The sequence below is a fragment of the Simochromis diagramma genome, unplaced genomic scaffold (genome assembly GCF_900408965.1).
Source record: "Simochromis diagramma unplaced genomic scaffold, fSimDia1.1 OVJJ01000622.1, whole genome shotgun sequence".
In the NCBI taxonomy this organism is placed as follows: domain Eukaryota; kingdom Metazoa; phylum Chordata; class Actinopteri; order Cichliformes; family Cichlidae; genus Simochromis; species Simochromis diagramma.
In genome coordinates this window covers 1-18,365 of record NW_024387425.1, presented here as the reverse complement: position 1 = coordinate 18,365, position 18,365 = coordinate 1, and the positions used below count along the sequence as shown (strand labels likewise).

Below are 18,365 nucleotides of genomic sequence, written 5' to 3'. Positions count from 1 at the left end.
ACACCGCTGCTCACTCCTGTATCCTTCAGGTTGCTGTAGGTTCCACTCAGTCCACCTCTGTGGGACACGAGGGGTGGACTTCAGTGCTGCTGCCAGATAATGAAGGCCAATATCTGACAAACCACAGCTCTTCAATCTGTATAAAGAATGAAAGATGTAAGTTTATTAGACAAAGTGCTTGAAATCATTCAGTGTTTCATCATCTGTTCAGAGCTGAAGAAGGTTCAGAATGTAGAAGTTTAGAAAATGGAAACTCCAAACAGCTGAAGCCAACAGGAAGCATCTTCAAACAAACACAACAAGAGAAAAAACTCTGAATGGTTCACATTAAAGTCGTACATTGTCTAACAAGAGTATTTTAAGGCAGCGTCACTGATGATCATCTTCTGCCCAGTAAAACTTTGGTTTTCCTCATGTGAGCGTTAATGATGCACAAAGACTGTGAGTGCAAAGAGGGAGCGAGGAGGATGACAGAGAGATGGTACAGGAGCATCAGAACATTAAAGTCTGGCGACTAAATGCCTCACTCCTAAATGACAGCCAGTTTTTGTGAGTTCATACATACTGAACTAAATACTTACTTGCAGTTGAACACAACTCCGGAGATATCGCCTTTAACTCTCTGGGATTGCGCCAAGGGCATACATTAGAGGTCGCATAATATCATTTGCAGTGACAGGAAGAAAAGAAAAGAGGCTAGGCGGTGTGAATTGGAGGCCAAAATAAAACACCTAGAGCAACAACACAACAAAAAGCACGGACAGCCAATTTGCTTTCCGATCTTAAATGTTACGTAGTGAGCTTAATAGTTTAATAAACGAGAAAATTGAGGGCAATTTAAGATTCACTAAACAAAAGTAGGGCTGCTCGATTATGACAAAGATGATAATCACGATTATTTTCACTGAAATTGAAATCTCGATTATTTGACGATATTTATTTAACCCTTTAAGACCTACTATAGAACCAAGTCTGCCAGAGCTTATATTATTTTTTTACATGTTGTAGTGCCGTTTGTGGGAGCATTTCAAGTTGCTATAACAACTGTTATAGCCCATATTTTAATAATATGTATGCATTAAGTCCATAGTAACTACATTAATTGCAAAAAAGTGCAATAAACTACAAAAAAAATTGAAAATCTTTTTTTTTTTTTTTTACATATATTTCTACTTGGAGAAATTTAAGAGGTTTATCCCTCAAAACTTTAAATACAAAGAAGTTGCAAAAAATAGTTTACAACAACAGGACATTTATTTGTCTTCATAGTTTTATTTTGGAGATGCACCAATTTTTATATACTGCAGGAAAAACGAAAAAACAATCCTATGATGCAAATTTGCAAAGAAAACAGCAGGTGCATCAAAATAAACTATTTCCAGCAGTGCAATTCGAGTTCTAAGCATCCCAGAAACTATTCAGAAAAGTGAAACATGACCAGTATAGGCTTTTAAGGCCTACAAGTAAAAAAACTACATTTTCCGCAAAAATGACGTCACTTCCGGTTTCGGGCAGGAAATGGCGGACATGCGATAGTTCGCGCTGACGTCCGTTTCACTGTGGGAAGTGTTACGAACAGCTGATCGGATCGGCAAAGCGTGTTTCTGGAATATTATGTTTTTGTTCCAGCAAGCGCTTTTTATGCAATTTTTGCAAAGCTATATGTGGAAGGAAACCGTGACCTAGGACAAGCTGATGGCATAAGATGTAAGTACAACTCCTCTGGTTTCATATGCAAAAAAAAAATATTGCGCTAGCTTACACGGTTCAGGTTCTACAGGGATTTAAAAATAGTTACACAAAACGGAGCGTGCTGCTCTGACCGGCTTTAAAGGGTTAACAATAACAATGTATGAATAATGACTTTAAAAAAATAATATAAAATAGTGTGCAACACAAGTTTTTTTTTACCTCTCTTTTCAACCAACGGCAGTCACTCTCCTCTCCAAATAACTTCTGCTTAGCTTTCCGAGCTTCCCTCGGGACCTCTTAATCAGCGGTCCCCAACCTTTTTTGCGCCAGGGACCGGTTTATGCCCGACAATATTTTCACGGACCGGCCTTTAAGGTGTCGCGGATAAATGCAACAAAATAAAACAGTACCGAAAAAAGAAGATTTATTCATAACACACGTGAAAAGACCCAGGAAAACCGAGTTAACAATCAAAACGATAACAAAACAACGCTGAAAACCGATAAAAACCCTGAAAACCATACATTTCACACCTGAGCCTCAACTCTCGCGGCCCGGTACCAAACGACTCACGGACCAGTACTGGTCCAAGGCCCGGGGGTTGGGGACCGCTGCTCTTAATTGTTGTGGCCCGTGTTCGAAATGCAGAGAGATGCGCTGGATTTGTCACATGGAGCAGCGCGAGAGTAAAGCATGAGGGAGGGGCTAATAATCGGCTCAGTCATTTTTAATGATCGTTGAAACCTCAGATCGTAATCGTGATTAAAATTCGATTAATTGAGCAGCCCTAAACAAAACTACTATGAACAGGGTAGTAGGGCTAGTAGATTGCTGGCAATAAGACTCAGGAAACAGCAAACTTGTAATATGGTCCAAAAGTTGAAGTCAGATCAAACCCTAATTACTAAACCAAATCAAATTGCAAGTTGCTTTGCCAATTTTTTCGAGTCACTATATAAAAATTCAGATGCATGTAAAGATAACAATACACTATCTGATTTCTTAGAAAAGATCAATTTAAAAACACTGCCAGAGTCTGTAGCAAAGGAGTTCGATGAACCAATTCGAGAACAAGATATTTTACAGGTGATTTCAAACCTTAAAACTAAAAACAGTCCTGGCCCTGATGGTTTTATTAACCAATTCTATAAAAAACTTAAGGACAAAGTCGCACCCTTATTACTGAAAGCTTACCGCTGCGCTCTGGAGCTGGGACTATGGCGCCGTCCTGGAACGATGCTACAATTGTCGTAATCCATAAAGAGGGCAAGGACCCCACAAACTGTCAATCATACAGGCCAATCTCATTACTTAATAATGATTCACGTATTCTCACCACGATTTTAGCCAAAAGAGTTAGTAAAATTATTACTCTATTCTACTCTATTATTAATAGAGTAGAATAATAGAATACTCTATTATTTTATTCTATTCTATTCTAATTCTACACAGGTTATAAATCCAGATCAAACGGGGTTCATTGCAGGAAGGCACTATGGGGACAATGTTCGTAGATTGTTGAAGTTAATGTCCTTGTACAAGACCAAACAAGAAGAAACAATGATTCTGTCTCTTGATGCGCAAAAAGCATTCGACAGGGTTTCCTGGCAGTACTTGGGCCATACACTTGAAAGATTCAAATTTGGGCCAAACTTAAATGGATACAGATTCTTTATTCCAACCCAATGGCGGCTGTACGGGTAAATGGAACAATATCAGCCAGATTTCCACTGGAACGTGGGCGTAGACAAGGATGCCCACTGTCGCCCCTGCTGTTCGATATAAGTATTGAGCCTCTGGCGCAGTTGATTAGAGATGAACATGAAATTCAGGGCCTTTCAATTAATGGAGAACAGCATAAATTGTCCATCTACGCAGACGATGTACTTTTATACATTTCAAATCCTGCAGTCAGTTTTACCTCATTTAAGAGAAATTATTACGGTTCCCTCTCTGGTTACAAAGTTAATATTGACAAAACATTGGCAATGGATGTAGGAGGAAACATTTCACTAACATTCAAGGAGCGATGTGGCTTTAAATGGCCAAACGAAGGTATCAAGTATTTAGGAATTCAAATTCCTCACTCATTATCAGACTTGTTTAAAGTAAATTATGAAGTTATAGTTGCAAAAATAAAAAAGGATTTAGAGCGATGGACAGTCCTGCCTCTGTCTTTCTTGGGTTGGATCGAGAGTATACGTATGAATGTATTGCCAAGACTTCTATACCTTTTTCAAATGCTGCCTATTAACATTCCCAACTCTACATTTGATAATTTAGATAAACTTTTTTCCAAATTTATATGGCAAAGCAAATGCCCAAGGATCAAGTTCCAAACATTAAAACTGTCAAAACTGCAGGGGGATTGGCTGTTCCAAACCTGAAATATTATTTCTGGGCAGCTCAGATGAGACCCCTGACTGTATGGGTGCGGGATTTGTCTGAAACTCAGTGGCTAAACATTGAGAAGACAATGTGCGAAAGATCATTGGAATCCCTGCTTTTTTCTAACATTTCAATTAAAAATGTGCATATGGGGGAACGGACGAGGGTCACACTAAAGATTTGGCGTAGAATCAAACAATCATTTGGTCTTCCAAAAGAAATTTCAATTCTATCAAGCCTCTCCTCCCTGCAGGGTTTTTCTCCTATTGTGGAAGACTCTGGCTTCAGAGCATGGTCAAATAGCGGGCTTCATAAACTTTGTCATGTTGTGAGGAATGGGCACCTGAGCTCATTTGAACAGTTGAGGTCAGTTTCGGCTTCCTTCTTCTGACTTTTTTAGATTTCTGCAGCTAAGAAGCTTTTTGACAAAACATAAAGAATGGAGGCAAGTTTTGGAGCCTTCACCCATTGAAATATTTTTAGAAATATTTCCTCAAAGTAATTCCTCCCCAAAATTAATCAGTCATTTTTATAACGCATTTATGAGTTTCAATACAAATGCAACTTTGGATATTAAGGCAAGGTGGGAAGCTGAGACTGGCACTCAAATCTCAGAGGACACCTGGGAAGAGGTGTTCGGTGAAGCCCATCTGGTGACTAATTCTGGGCTGTGGAGAGAATTTAAATGGAAGGTGGTCATGAGATATTTTAGAACCTCAGAGATAATTGCCAAAATGAAGCCTACAAATCCTGACACCTGCTGGCGAAATTGTGGTACTTCTTTAGGAACCCACTCACATATATTCTGGTCATGCCCAAAGATCTGCCCACTTTGGAATGACATATTTAAAGTTCTCAGTACAGTTTCCCAACAACCATTAACAAAAGACCAACAGTTAGCCATTTTAGGAGTCTTACCAAAGGGTTTTGAGGGAAACAATAAAACGTATCTCTTAAGAATCTTGCTTACAGCAGCACTAAAGTGTATCACTATTAAATGGCTGAATCTTGACCCACCTTCATATAATATGTGGATTGATAAAGCAAGAGAAATTTACCAGATGGAGGAAATAACATCTGCTCTGCGGATTCAGAGAGAATTGTTTACTGAGCGTTGGCGACCCATACATGCTTTACTGTTTCAATAATTTAGCATAGGTCTGTTTCGTTTTGTCCATTTACGGCTAAGTTTGTCACATGTTATTTAATACTACATAAAGTTTTTGTTTTGTTTTTGTTATGTTGTTGTCTGTTTGTTTGTTTGCTTGGGTTTTGTTTTGCTTGGGTTTTGTTTTGTGCTTCCTGATTGCAGTTCTTATTTTAATCTACATTTCTGCATTGCAGTTCCTGTAACTGTCCTACTTGTGAACATTGACAAGTTGCAATGTTGTAAATTATAATAAAAATTGAGTTAAAAAAAAAAAAAGAACATTAAAGTCGTACATTTCTCATAAAAACAGGACTGTGATGGATGCATGCAACCACACAACTGAGATACTTAGTCCTTCCTGGTTTGGCTGAAAGAGGAGGCGAGAGAAATTTCATCATACTATTGTGAAAGCATCGCCCGTCTGTGAACCTGAAATGTCTTTGGACTTTAAAGTCCCAGCTAATATCACTGAGATGCAACACAATGATCCAGTATTAGCACCCTTTTTTCAGAAAGCCAAAAAACAAGGACATGAGATGGAACCAGATATTAACAGCAGTGAGGATTTTTTTCTGAAAGATGGCATTCTTTATCGCTGGCAAAGATCACAGGTACAGCTGATGGTTCCTAGTGGAGTCAGGGAGGTGGTACTGAATTTGGGGCACTCTGTGCCGTGGGCAGGACATTTAGGGAAGCATAAAACCATGGCTCGCATTAGGAAGCATTTCCACTGGCCGGGCCTGCGTGCTGATGTGGCCCAATTTTGTAAAAGCTGCCCTCAGTGCCAAAAGACTTCCATCAAAACCCCCTCCAGAGCTCCACTTCAGCCTTTGCCAGTTATTAGCACCCCATTTGAACGGTTGGGGATGGATGTTGTCGGACCTGTTGAGAAAAGCAGGGCAGGGAACCGTTACATGCTGGTAATAACTGATTATGCCACGAAGTACCCTGAAGTTTTTCCTCTTAAATCTGTAAAGGCCAAGTCTGTGGCTTTTTGTCTGGTGCAATTTTTCTCAAGGGTGGGATTCCCTCGTGAGATCCTGACAGACCGTGGACTAAATATAATAACACATCAACAATACATCGACAAACGCAAGGCAGCAAAAGGGAAAAAAAAAAAAAAAAAAAAAAAAAAAAAAAAAAAAAAAAAAAAAAAAAAAAACCCAGAGGTCACGCCCTATAGGCTGACTAAGACTTATAAATCGTCCATTTTGTCCACTGTTTTCGATGTTTATCAGGTTTCAGTCTTAGAGTGTAAGTCATTTTCTCCATTATATATATATCCTCGATTACGTCCATCCAATCTTCCAGTTTTAAAGGATCGCTCTTCAACCAGTTCTTTGTTATCACCTTTTTGCTTGCCAACAACATAATCTTAAACAGATACCAGTCCTCCTTTTTTACATTGTCCAATATTCCAAAATACATTACTCGTGCCTCAAAACAGTACTTCATACCCCAGCACCTTCGTCATTGTTGCCGCAATCCTTTCCCAATATGATTTAATATATTTACACTTCCACCGTGGGACTAATTTTATGTCAACTTTATTAAAACAGGTCTACCAGCTTCTTGGCATTAAAGGGCTAAGGACTACTCCATACCATCCTCAAACAGATGGCCTGACGGAGCGCTTTAACCAGACCCTGAAGCAGATGTTGCGCAAGTTTGTGAATGACACTGGTACTGACTAGGATCAGTGGCTGCCTTACCTGCTCTTTGCGTATAGAGAAGTACCCCAAGTTTCTACTGGCTTTTCACCTTTTGAACTGTTATATGGTCATGAAGTAAGGGGGCCCCTCTCTTTGCTGAAAGAAATGTGGGAGGGTGACCGGAGTGAGGCAGGGGCTACTAATGTCATCTCATATGTTATACAGATGAGGGAGCGACTTGAGAAGATGACTGAGCTAGCCCAAGCTCATATGGTAGCTGCCCAGCAACATCAGAAGGTCTGGTATGATCGGTCAGCTCGGGAGAGGTCATTTGAACCTGGACAAAAGGTACTTGTACTCCTTCCAAGTGATGACCGTAAGCTGTTAGCTAAATGGCAAGGACCTTTTCAGATTCAGCAGAAACTGGGAGCTACCACCTATCGGCTGGCAACTCCAGGTCACTCTCGCTCCAGTAGAGTTTTGCATGTAAATCTCCTGAAGGAGTGGGTGGAGAGGCCGAAGAGAGCAGAAGTTCTTTTGATAAGGGAGATTCATGAGGAGGAAGAGGTAGAGGAGCAGTATCTTCCTTCAGGGGTGCTCCAGCATTTGGACCTTAATCACCTTTCAGAAGAAAAACAGCTTCAGGTGAAAGAGTTATGCAGCTCTGGGGTGTTTCAGGAGAATCCTGGGAGGACGGATGTTATTGAACATGACATTATATTAAAGGATGGAGCATCTGTGAGACGTATGAGTTATAGGATTCCAGAGCGGCTGTTAACATCATTGAGGAAGGAGGTGGATTTAATGTTGTCTCTAGGGATCATTGAACCATCTAAGAGCGAGTGGTGCAACCCAGTGGTTTTGGTCCCAAAGAAGGATAGTAGCCTGCGGTTTTGTATTGATTTCAGGTACTTGAATGCCATCTCAAAGTTCGATTCATACCCTACACCTAGGGTTGATGATCTGATTGAGCGACTTGGGAAAGCATGTTGTTGTCTGTTTGTTTGTTTGCTTGGGTTTTGTTTTGCTTGGGTTTTGTTTTGTGCTTCCTGATTGCAGTTCTTATTTTAATCTACATTTCTGCATTGCAGTTCCTGTAACTGTCCTACTTGTGAACATTGACAAGTTGCAATGTTGTAAATTATAATAAAAATTGAGTTAAAAAAAAAAAAAAGAACATTAAAGTCGTACATTTCTCATAAAAACAGGACAAAGACTTGAAAAAGTCGTGTTTTTCCTTCCAGGAACCACATGGCTTCACTTTTAAAGGTGAAGTGTGACAGAAATGGACATATTTGAAGTCCAACACCTTTTTCCAGTCACATTATTAAAGCAGACAAACTACAAGCTCATTTTCATTCCAACAAGTCATCTTCTGACCTGGACTAACAACATTGGTCTCTATGTGCAGCTGGCTGTGAGACCAGTGCTCAGGGAGCGTCTACAAAGTGCAACACTGAAAGAACATCACACACTCATTTGCTTCCAGCACTTTCACACAAACATCTACTGTCATTATTGTCACCAAACTCTGTGGATCCTTTATTGCAAATTCAAATGGGATCAAATGGTCAGACAAAAGAGGGTTATGAGGAAATATGATGAAATGTTGTGTATTAGCAGCAACTTATTGAATCATTTTCCTCAGAAACCAAACAAAATGATTGACAAACATGTTTTTACAAACTCAGTGTTGGACTTGGATCAGCAGGATAAGCTGATGTTTAAAGGCATTTGAGTCTCGTTGTATGAGAGTCCAGTTATTACTCAATATTTATGGATGATGTTCTTTCAGTGTTGCACTTTGTAGACGCTCCCTGAGCCTCACAGCCAGCTGCACATGGACCAGCTGACATTACCCAGCATTAGAGGCGGCTGTAAAACATTCATGTTCCCATTTAAATGGTTTTAATTTGAATAAAACGATGTTGATTCATTCAATCCTGAATCGATGTTTAATATAAATGTATTTTGCCAGAATCTCAGCTTAAAGCTCACAAACTATTTCAACAAGCAGCAAACAGCTAAAACAGTAAATGAGAGCAGCTAAACACACAAAGATGGAAACACAGAGCGTGGATCGTTCACATCACGGCACGTACACGGACACGCCGTCGGGGCTGAAAGTGGACAGCTCACAGATCCTGAAGCTGCAGGTTTCATCTGTCTCAACCAAAACTGAGTGAAGCAGCAGCCAAAGAAAGATCCAAAACTCTGCTTTAACGTTTGATAAATATGCTCAGTAATTCTCTCTGAACTTTGGCTGTTCCTGCCTGCCAGCTCTCTCTCTCTCAGTGTTACTCCAAGAACAGCTTCAAACATCTGTTTCTGCATCATTCACACAGTTGAATTAGGCCACCAGTTCTGCTTGTTGTGTTCAGTGCTGTCGGCCTCTGACAGTAAAGCCTCATTTCTCTGTTCCATGGAAACTTTTTAAAATGATGACAGTTACAAACTCTCAGCTGTGTCTGTAATCAAACCTCTGTAACTTTGCTTCATTCAGCAGCAAGCTCATGTTCACATGTTGGTTCTGGTTTGCTTCAGTTTTTGATGGACTGCAGAAATTTTGAAGGTTATCTGCTCTTTAAACTCTTTTTTTGTAGTTTTTTCCTTTATATACGTACAGACAAAATAATAATAACACATCAACAAATACATCGACAAACGCAAGGCAGCAAAAGGGAAAAAAAAAAAAAAAAAAAAAAAAAAAAAAAAAAAAAAAAAAAAAACAAAAAAAAACCCAGAGGTCACGCCCTAGGCTGACTAAGACTTATAAATCGTCCATTTTGTCCACTGTTTTCGATGTTTATCAGGTTTCAGTCTTAGCGTGTAAGTCATTTTCTCCATTATATATATATCCTCGATTACGTCCATCCAATCTTCCAGTTTTAAAGGATCGCTCTTCAACCAGTTCTTTGTTATCACCTTTTTGCTTGCCAACAACATAACTTAAAACAGATACCAGTCCTACTTTTTTACATTGTCCAATATTCCAAAATACATTACTCGTGCCTCAAACAGTACTTCATACCCCAGCACCTTCGTCATTGTTGCCGCAATCCTTTCCCAATATGATTTAATATATTTACACTTCCACCGTGGGACTAATTTTATGTCAACTTTATTAAAACAGGTCTACCAGCTTCTTGGCATTAAAGGGCTAAGGACTACTCCATACCATCCTCAAACAGATGGCCTGACGGAGCGCTTTAACCAGACCCTGAAGCAGATGTTGCGCAAGTTTGTGAATGACACTGGTACTGACTAGGATCAGTGGCTGCCTTACCTGCTCTTTGCGTATAGAGAAGTACCCCAAGTTTCTACTGGCTTTTCACCTTTGAACTGTTATATGGTCATGAAGTAAGGGGGCCCCTCTCTTTGCTGAAAGAAATGTGGGAGGGTGACCGGAGTGAGGCAGGGGCTACTAATGTCATCTCATATGTTATACAGATGAGGGAGCGACTTGAGAAGATGACTGAGCTAGCCCAAGCTCATATGGTAGCTGCCCAGCAACATCAGAAGGTCTGGTATGATCGGTCAGCTCGGGAGAGGTCATTTGAACCTGGACAAAAGGTACTTGTACTCCTTCCAAGTGATGACCGTAAGCTGTTAGCTAAATGGCAAGGACCTTTTCAGATTCAGCAGAAACTGGGAGCTACCACCTATCGGCTGGCAACTCCAGGTCACTCTCGCTCCAGTAGAGTTTTGCATGTAAATCTCCTGAAGGAGTGGGTGGAGAGGCCGAAGAGAGCAGAAGTTCTTTTGATAAGGGAGATTCATGAGGAGGAAGAGGTAGAGGAGCAGTATCTTCCTTCAGGGGTGCTCCAGCATTTGGACCTTAATCACCTTTCAGAAGAAAAACAGCTTCAGGTGAAAGAGTTATGCAGCTCTGGGGTGTTTCAGGAGAATCCTGGGAGGACGGATGTTATTGAACATGACATTATATTAAAGGATGGAGCATCTGTGAGACGTATGAGTTATAGGATTCCAGAGCGGCTGTTAACATCATTGAGGAAGGAGGTGGATTTAATGTTGTCTCTAGGGATCATTGAACCATCTAAGAGCGAGTGGTGCAACCCAGTGGTTTTGGTCCCAAAGAAGGATAGTAGCCTGCGGTTTTGTATTGATTTCAGGTACTTGAATGCCATCTCAAAGTTCGATTCATACCCTACACCTAGGGTTGATGATCTGATTGAGCGACTTGGGAAAGCATGTTGTTGTCTGTTTGTTTGTTTGCTTGGGTTTTGTTTTGCTTGGGTTTTGTTTTGTGCTTCCTGATTGCAGTTCTTATTTTAATCTACATTTCTGCATTGCAGTTCCTGTAACTGTCCTACTTGTGAACATTGACAAGTTGCAATGTTGTAAATTATAATAAAAATTGAGTTAAAAAAAAAAAAAGAACATTAAAGTCGTACATTTCTCATAAAAACAGGACAAAGACTTGAAAAAGTCGTGTTTTTCCTTCCAGGAACCACATGGCTTCACTTTTAAAGGTGAAGTGTGACAGAAATGGACATATTTGAAGTCCAACACCTTTTTCCAGTCACATTATTAAAGCAGACAAACTACAAGCTCATTTTCATTCCAACAAGTCATCTTCTGACCTGGACTAACAACACTGGTCTCTATGTGCAGCTGGCTGTGAGACCAGTGCTCAGGGAGCGTCTACAAAGTGCAACACTGAAAGAACATCACACACTCATTTGCTTCCAGCACTTTCACACAAACATCTACTGTCATTATTGTCACCAAACTCTGTGGATCCTTTATTGCAAATTCAAATGGGATCAAATGGTCAGACAAAAGAGGGTTATGAGGAAATATGATGAAATGTTGTGTATTAGCAGCAACTTATTGAATCATTTTCCTCAGAAACCAAACAAAATGATTGACAAACATGTTTTTACAAACTCAGTGTTGGACTTGGATCAGCAGGATAAGCTGATGTTTAAAGGCATTTGAGTCTCGTTGTATGAGAGTCCAGTTATTACTCAATATTTATGGATGATGTTCTTTCAGTGTTGCACTTTGTAGACGCTCCCTGAGCCTCACAGCCAGCTGCACATGGACCAGCTGACATTACCCAGCATTAGAGGCGGCTGTAAAAAATTCATGTTCCCATTTAAATGGTTTTAATTTGAATAAAACGATGTTGATTCATTCAATCCTGAATCGATGTTTAATATAAATGTATTTTGCCAGAATCTCAGGTTAAAGCTCACAAACTATTTCAACAAGCAGCAAACAGCTAAAACAGTAAATGAGAGCAGCTAAACACACAAAGATGGAAACACAGAGCGTGGATCGTTCACTCGACGGCACGTACACGGACACGCCGTCGGGGCTGAAAGTGGACAGCTCACAGATCCTGAAGCTGCAGGTTTCATCTGTCTCCAACCAAAACTGAGTGAAGCAGCAGCAAAAGAAGATCCAAACTCTGCTTCACGTTTGATAAATATGCTCATGAATTCTCTCTGACTTTGGCTGTTCCTGCCTGCACAGCTCTCTCTCTCTCAGTGTACTCCAAGAACAGCTTCAAACATCTGTTTCTGCATCATTCACTGTTTATTAGCCACCAGTCTGCTGTTGTGTTCAGTGCTGTCGGCCTCTGACAGTAAAGCCTCATTTCTGCTGTTCCATGGAAACTTTTTAAAATGATGACAGATTACAAACTCTCAGCTGTGTCTGTAATCAAACCTCTGTAACTTTGCTTCACTTCAGCAGCATCAGCTCATGTTCACATGTTGGTTCATGGTTTGCTTCAGTTTTTGATGGACTGCAGAATATTTTGAAGGTTATCTGCTATAAAAAGCCAGAAGAGGAAAATCTGCTTCATGTGTTTCTGTTTGATCCTCAGTGACTTTGACACAAAGGCCTCTGCTGTGATGATCACACCTCTGATCAAGTCTCACAGTGTCACAACTGATAAATGATCAGAGTTAGAATATTTCTGACTGTCTGCTGTGTGCCGTGACCTTTGACCTGCTAAAGACAGTCAGCTGTGGATTATTCATTGTTGTGTCTGATACTTAGAACTGTGAGGAAGAAGCTACACAGTTAATCAGGGTCCCCTCTCTCTGAATCAGGAAAGGTGGGCAGGCCGCGTGTGGGCCGCGGGCCATACGTTGAGTATCACTGTTTGAAATGTGAACATTGTTCTGCTGCAGTCAATGGACTAAACCAGAGAAGAAGAAAACAGACTTTACCATGAAGATCCTCAGTGTGGATCAGTATAATATCAGCCTGATGTCTGCAGTTTAGTGTCAGCACAACTTTCACATCATATTCATCTCAGCACAACTAAAACATGCTGACTGACCTCAGAGTTTCAAGTTTACATCCTGGACTCTCCAGGAAACCACACAGATGCTTCACTCCTGGATCCTGCAGCTTGTTGTTCTTATTCAAAGACAAGGAGTCATTACTCAGGTCCAGCTGTCTCAGATGGGAGGGGTTGGACTTCAGTGCTGCTGCCAGATAATCACACCTGATCTCTGACAAACCACAGTCCCTCAATCTGTATAAAGAATGAAAGATGTAAGTTTATTAGACAAAGTGCTTGAAATCATTCAGTGTTTCATCATCTGTTCAGAGCTGAAGAAGGTTCAGAATGTAGAAGTTTAGAAAATGGAAACTCCAAACAGCTGAAGCCAACAGGAAGCAGCTTCAAACAAACACAACAAGAGAAAAAACTCTGAATGTTTCACATTAAAGTTGTACATTTCTCATAAAAACAGGACAAAGACTTGAAAAAGTCGTGTTTTTCCTTCCAGGAACCACATGGCTTCACTTTTAAAGGTGAAGTGTGACAGAAATGGACATATTTGAAGTCCAACACCTTTTTCCAGTCACATTATTAAAGCAGACAAACTACAAGCTCATTTTCATTCCAACAAGTCATCTTCTGACCTGGACTAACAACACTGGTCTCTATGTGCAGCTGGCTGTGAGACCAGTGCTCAGGGAGCGTCTACAAAGTGCAACACTGAAAGAACATCACACACTCATTTGCTTCCAGCACTTTCACACAAACATCTACTGTCATCATTCATGTTTCTGCTCCTCTGGATTCACACGGAGCCTCTGCTCATGCCGTTGCCATGGTGAATCATAGTATGTGGCTCCATAACTCAGACTGAGCATGCTCAGAGCTGATTGGCCTTACTCTGATCAGCTGATCTAGAAGAGGAAACTCTGCTATATGTACATTATGACATCTACACCTGAATCACAACACTCACACAAATATATCAACTGTGTTTAATATTTTGGCACGTAGATCATTTATGTGCTTCAGCTCTTCTTACATTTTACCACCAACATGTTTCAAAAGGAGCAGCTTTTACTTTGAAGGCCAGCTGTCTGTGTTTCCTGTTTTCATTGTTGGATAATGAAATAAGTCGATGCTTCAGTGCTTTGAATTGTGTTACACAAAAATAAGCAAAGTTTTCACGTTGTTCAGGCAGAATCGAGCGTTGAAGAATGAATTCACACGTCAATAAACATTTTCATCAGCACAAGCAGGACAATGAAAGCAGGAAATACCCCAAACTGCCATTTCTCATTCTACAACTTCAACAACTGCACATGAATTATACTTCATACACAGACCCACAGTCTCTGATTGCTCTGAAATCTCACTGACAGCCAATAGAAATAAAGAAAAGTCCAGACTGACAGTCTCTGTGGGGTTAGGCAGTGAACTGCTCACGCTGCGTTCAAGTGCATCACAAACTATTGGAATTGGATCCAACTTTGTGAAGCAGATTTCTTCTCAGCTGCTGTTTTGAACATTTCCTCATGAACTGTATTAAACTCTGTAAATGAACTGAGAACTATTTCTACATTTGAAACTATGGATTCATTTTCCCGTTCACTTCTGTACGTTAGTGTATAAATGAATGTTAGACTGGGCTCCATGGAAACACTTGGACTGGTCTCAGCTGCCTTCTTTCTGTAGTCATTCCAACAGAGTCCTTTCTCTTCTCCAGCTTCTGTTTGAAATCCTCTCACAGAGCCTGAATCCTGCTTTGCTGTCATGTTTGGGCCTGTGTTCGGCTGCTCTGTGTTCCTCTGCTTTAACACACACCTCACCACAGCAGCTGTGTGGGTCGTCTCTGTAGCAGCCAGATCAGCTTCTGATACATGAACATCGTCACAGCTCCTAACTTCACCTTTATTAGCTTTGACATTCATGTCTTTCTTTTCTCTCTCTCTGTTTCCACACGAGCTCAAAGTCTCTGCAGCCTGTTTTTATCTGCTATCATCAGATCTCCAACAGCCTCATTCACATTCCTCACACACTCTACAGCCTCACCAGTACTGACTTCATCTTCACTGACTGATGGAGCACAACATGAACCTGTGGAGGCTGAAAAGCTGTCCTGTCAAACATCTCCCCATCACCACTCCACTTCTGTCAGCCTTTAAATGAACCCTGCTCAAGTCTGTCACTTCTATTTGGAGCCAAGAGGAAAAACTGTTGTTCAGTCATTTGGAAAGACACAACATTTCTGAAAGCACTCAAACTTCTTCACATTTGTCTTCAGACACATCCTGAACATTTAGGAACTAAAGGACGTTTCAAATATCAAAGATCAGAAATATAGAAAAACAACAACAGCTGCAGTCAGTGAACTCACCTCAGAGTCTCCAGTCGACAGTTTGGACTCTCCAGTCCAGCACACAGAAGCTTCACTGCTGAATCCAGCAGCTTGTTCTCACTCATGTCCAGTTCTGTCAGATGGGAGGGGATGGACTTCAGAGCCGAGGCCACAACTTCACAATGAGTCACTGAGAGTCCACAGTCAGCCAGTCTGAGATTACAGAAAATATAAAATGTGTTATTATAAAAGCAGAAATCTGCATTATAAACACAGACTGAATGTATATGAAGACAAAACAGAGTGAGGTCATAATCTGATGAACATCTGCTCTTCACATCTGTGCTTCAGCTCCTCTTACTGTGTTTGACATGACACAACGATTCAGTCTCTCTCAGACCTGCAGACTTTTAATGAGAATCTTTGTTTGGCTTTAATCTGCAGATGAAGGAGGAAGATGGCGTCACATTTAGGCTTCCATAATGTCCACAGTCTGTCACTGAGATCTGATCCAGAGTCAGAGTGAAGACACACATGTGGACTGTTTCCTGTCTTGAATCCAGAACATTTTGAATGAGCTCAGCTCAGTGAAGAGTTCCAGCTGGAAAGATGATCTCTGTTTGCTACCTGCTGCTGTCAGGTACGACTGTTCACGTCCACACTCAGGAAAAATCTGCTGACTGTCACCAAACGGAGCAGAAATGTCATCACTGGACAATAATGATGAATGAACTCAGAGCTGCTGATATCACATCTGATTTCAGGGGAACTAAACACAGAAATGATTGGCTCCTTTTAGCTTTCTGTGCCATTAGTCTGCAGGTTTATCACTAGTTGGCAGAAACAGACTTGTATTAATGTTCAGCGCTTCAGTGTTTATGACTCCAGATCCAGGTGACAGCAAGTCAAAATGATGTTACCTGTCTGTGTCCAGCAGCAGCCTTTGAATATTGTTATAAACTCACATGGATCAGTTTGTCTTTGATTGGTTTGTAAAGTTCAAATTCATTTATATTCATCAACTCTAAATGAAAAATGTTTTTCTTCTTCTATGTTTATTATTAGAGTAACAAATTCTTATAGTTTCCTGTTGTTGAGAATTTCAGTGTAAAACCACTCGGACCTGTGCATCACTGCACACTGTGAAAGTATTACTGCAGTTTAATCTATAATCCTAATCAGTGTGTTTACTGGACTGTAGTCAGACCTCCGCTATACCAAAGGAAACACTGGACGTCTTCAAAGTCACAATAAATTTATAATAAATGCTAATAAATACTGGAGTGTTAGAAAAGATGCTTCCAGCGTGTTTGTCTTTGATAGGGTTTATTCTGGTCGTCTACAGTCTGACCACTTGGGGGCGCTTTTGTCTCTTTTGCTCTGAGCCTTGGGTTTATTCAAACTGATTTTAATAAACTATTTTCTGCAAGTTGAAGCTTCATCTCCATCTCCAGTGGTTGTTGCATATTTTATGACTATATTAGTAACAGTCAGAGAGTTTAGAGTCAATTAGATCTTCACGTTTGATTTTTGACACAACATAAATGGTGAGCCAGTGTCAGAGGAAGTGACAGCATCCACCGAGGACCAGGGGGAGTGGGAGGACTGGGGGACCAGGCCAACAAAAAGGTGATCACTGATACAGGTCAGCAAACATTTGCTCATTTGGTGTCTTAGAGCAGACTCCGCCCAGAATTGTCGTCCATGGTTGCTCTTTCAAAGGAATCTAGTTACATATTATTTTACTTAATGATCTACTGACACCACTGACTATGCAGGACAACCCCACATCTGGAGCCAGTGCACATGTGCAGTTCAATTCCTGGGCAGGTTTCTGAAGATGGCCGAGCTGTTGAGTACAAAGTTACTAATGTGAAGTAGAGCTGGGCGATAGAACGATAACGATATGTATCGCGATATAACTTTTTCTCGATAGAAAAATTAAACTATGGCGATAGACCTCGCCGCTCTTGTCCTCTTAAAAAAAACAAAAAAAAAAACCAGCCAATCCAAATTAAGTAGCGCAGAGCCGAACCAATCACAGCCGCAGCGTCATGTCACGTGACTTGTTACGTACAGCACAAGTGCCAAGCCGCACATGTGTATTTGTTTGGAAGCAGCCAGCCACCGTACCGCCCGGGTAATGGGAGGAAATGAGTGTACCGACTAGAAAAATCAACCGAGCGTGACCGAAGGTACCGAGAGAAAACAGATGATGGTTGCAATGCCGGAGAGATTGTCGAACGGAAGAGCCAACGAAAGTTCCGTAGTGTGAAGGTATTGTCGGCTATTTCAAGTCTGACAAAAAACAGAGTAGCGTGCACTGTAAATTGTGCCGAAAGCAAGTCTGGAAATACAATAAACTGGTGCATGCGCTACGTCCACACGTACCCGGGTATTTTTGAAAACGCAGATTTTTCTATGCATTTGCAACCTTTCGTCCACACGTAAACGGCGTTTTTGGTCACTGAAAACGAAGATTTTGAAAACTCCGTTTTTGCATTTACGTGTGGACGAGAAAACGGAGAGAAAACGCAGCGTCAAAGGTGTGCGCATTTTTTGACGTCACACGGTGCGCCACGTTATTGTTTCGGTGAAATGACTTTCTTACAATACTGTTACTGTTAATTCTACTCTCTGCAGGGTTTAAATGCCTCACATATACACACAGTTACTGTCCCTCCACACATACGACTCGGTTCTGCTTCTATGCCCCAGCTTTGTTTACTTTTTCCCACCGAGGCTTCTAGACTTCTGATTGGCCAACATTTCTGCACGGTTAGGAATCTAGCGCCACCTGCTGCTTTGGCATGTTCATAGCAGCGTTTTTCCTTCATTTCTCCCTTTATGTGTGGACGGGATTATTTTTAAAACGAAAAC

At 40.8% G+C, this 18,365-nt stretch overlaps 1 protein-coding gene across 1 annotated transcript in view; it reads right to left on the bottom strand.

The window, feature by feature from the left end:
* Positions 1-17,298, bottom strand: part of LOC120722398 (ribonuclease inhibitor-like) — a 22,096-nt gene extending 4,798 nt beyond the window's left edge. The window contains exons 1-3 of the mRNA XM_040013396.1: positions 15,525-17,298; positions 13,202-13,399; positions 15-136 (exon numbers count right to left, since the gene is read on the bottom strand). Coding sequence (XP_039869330.1) covers positions 15-136; positions 13,202-13,399; positions 15,525-15,610 — 406 coding nt within the window. The 5' untranslated portion in view covers positions 15,611-17,298. The remainder of the gene's footprint in view (positions 1-14; positions 137-13,201; positions 13,400-15,524) is intronic.
* Positions 17,299-18,365: the final 1,067 nt, after the last annotated feature.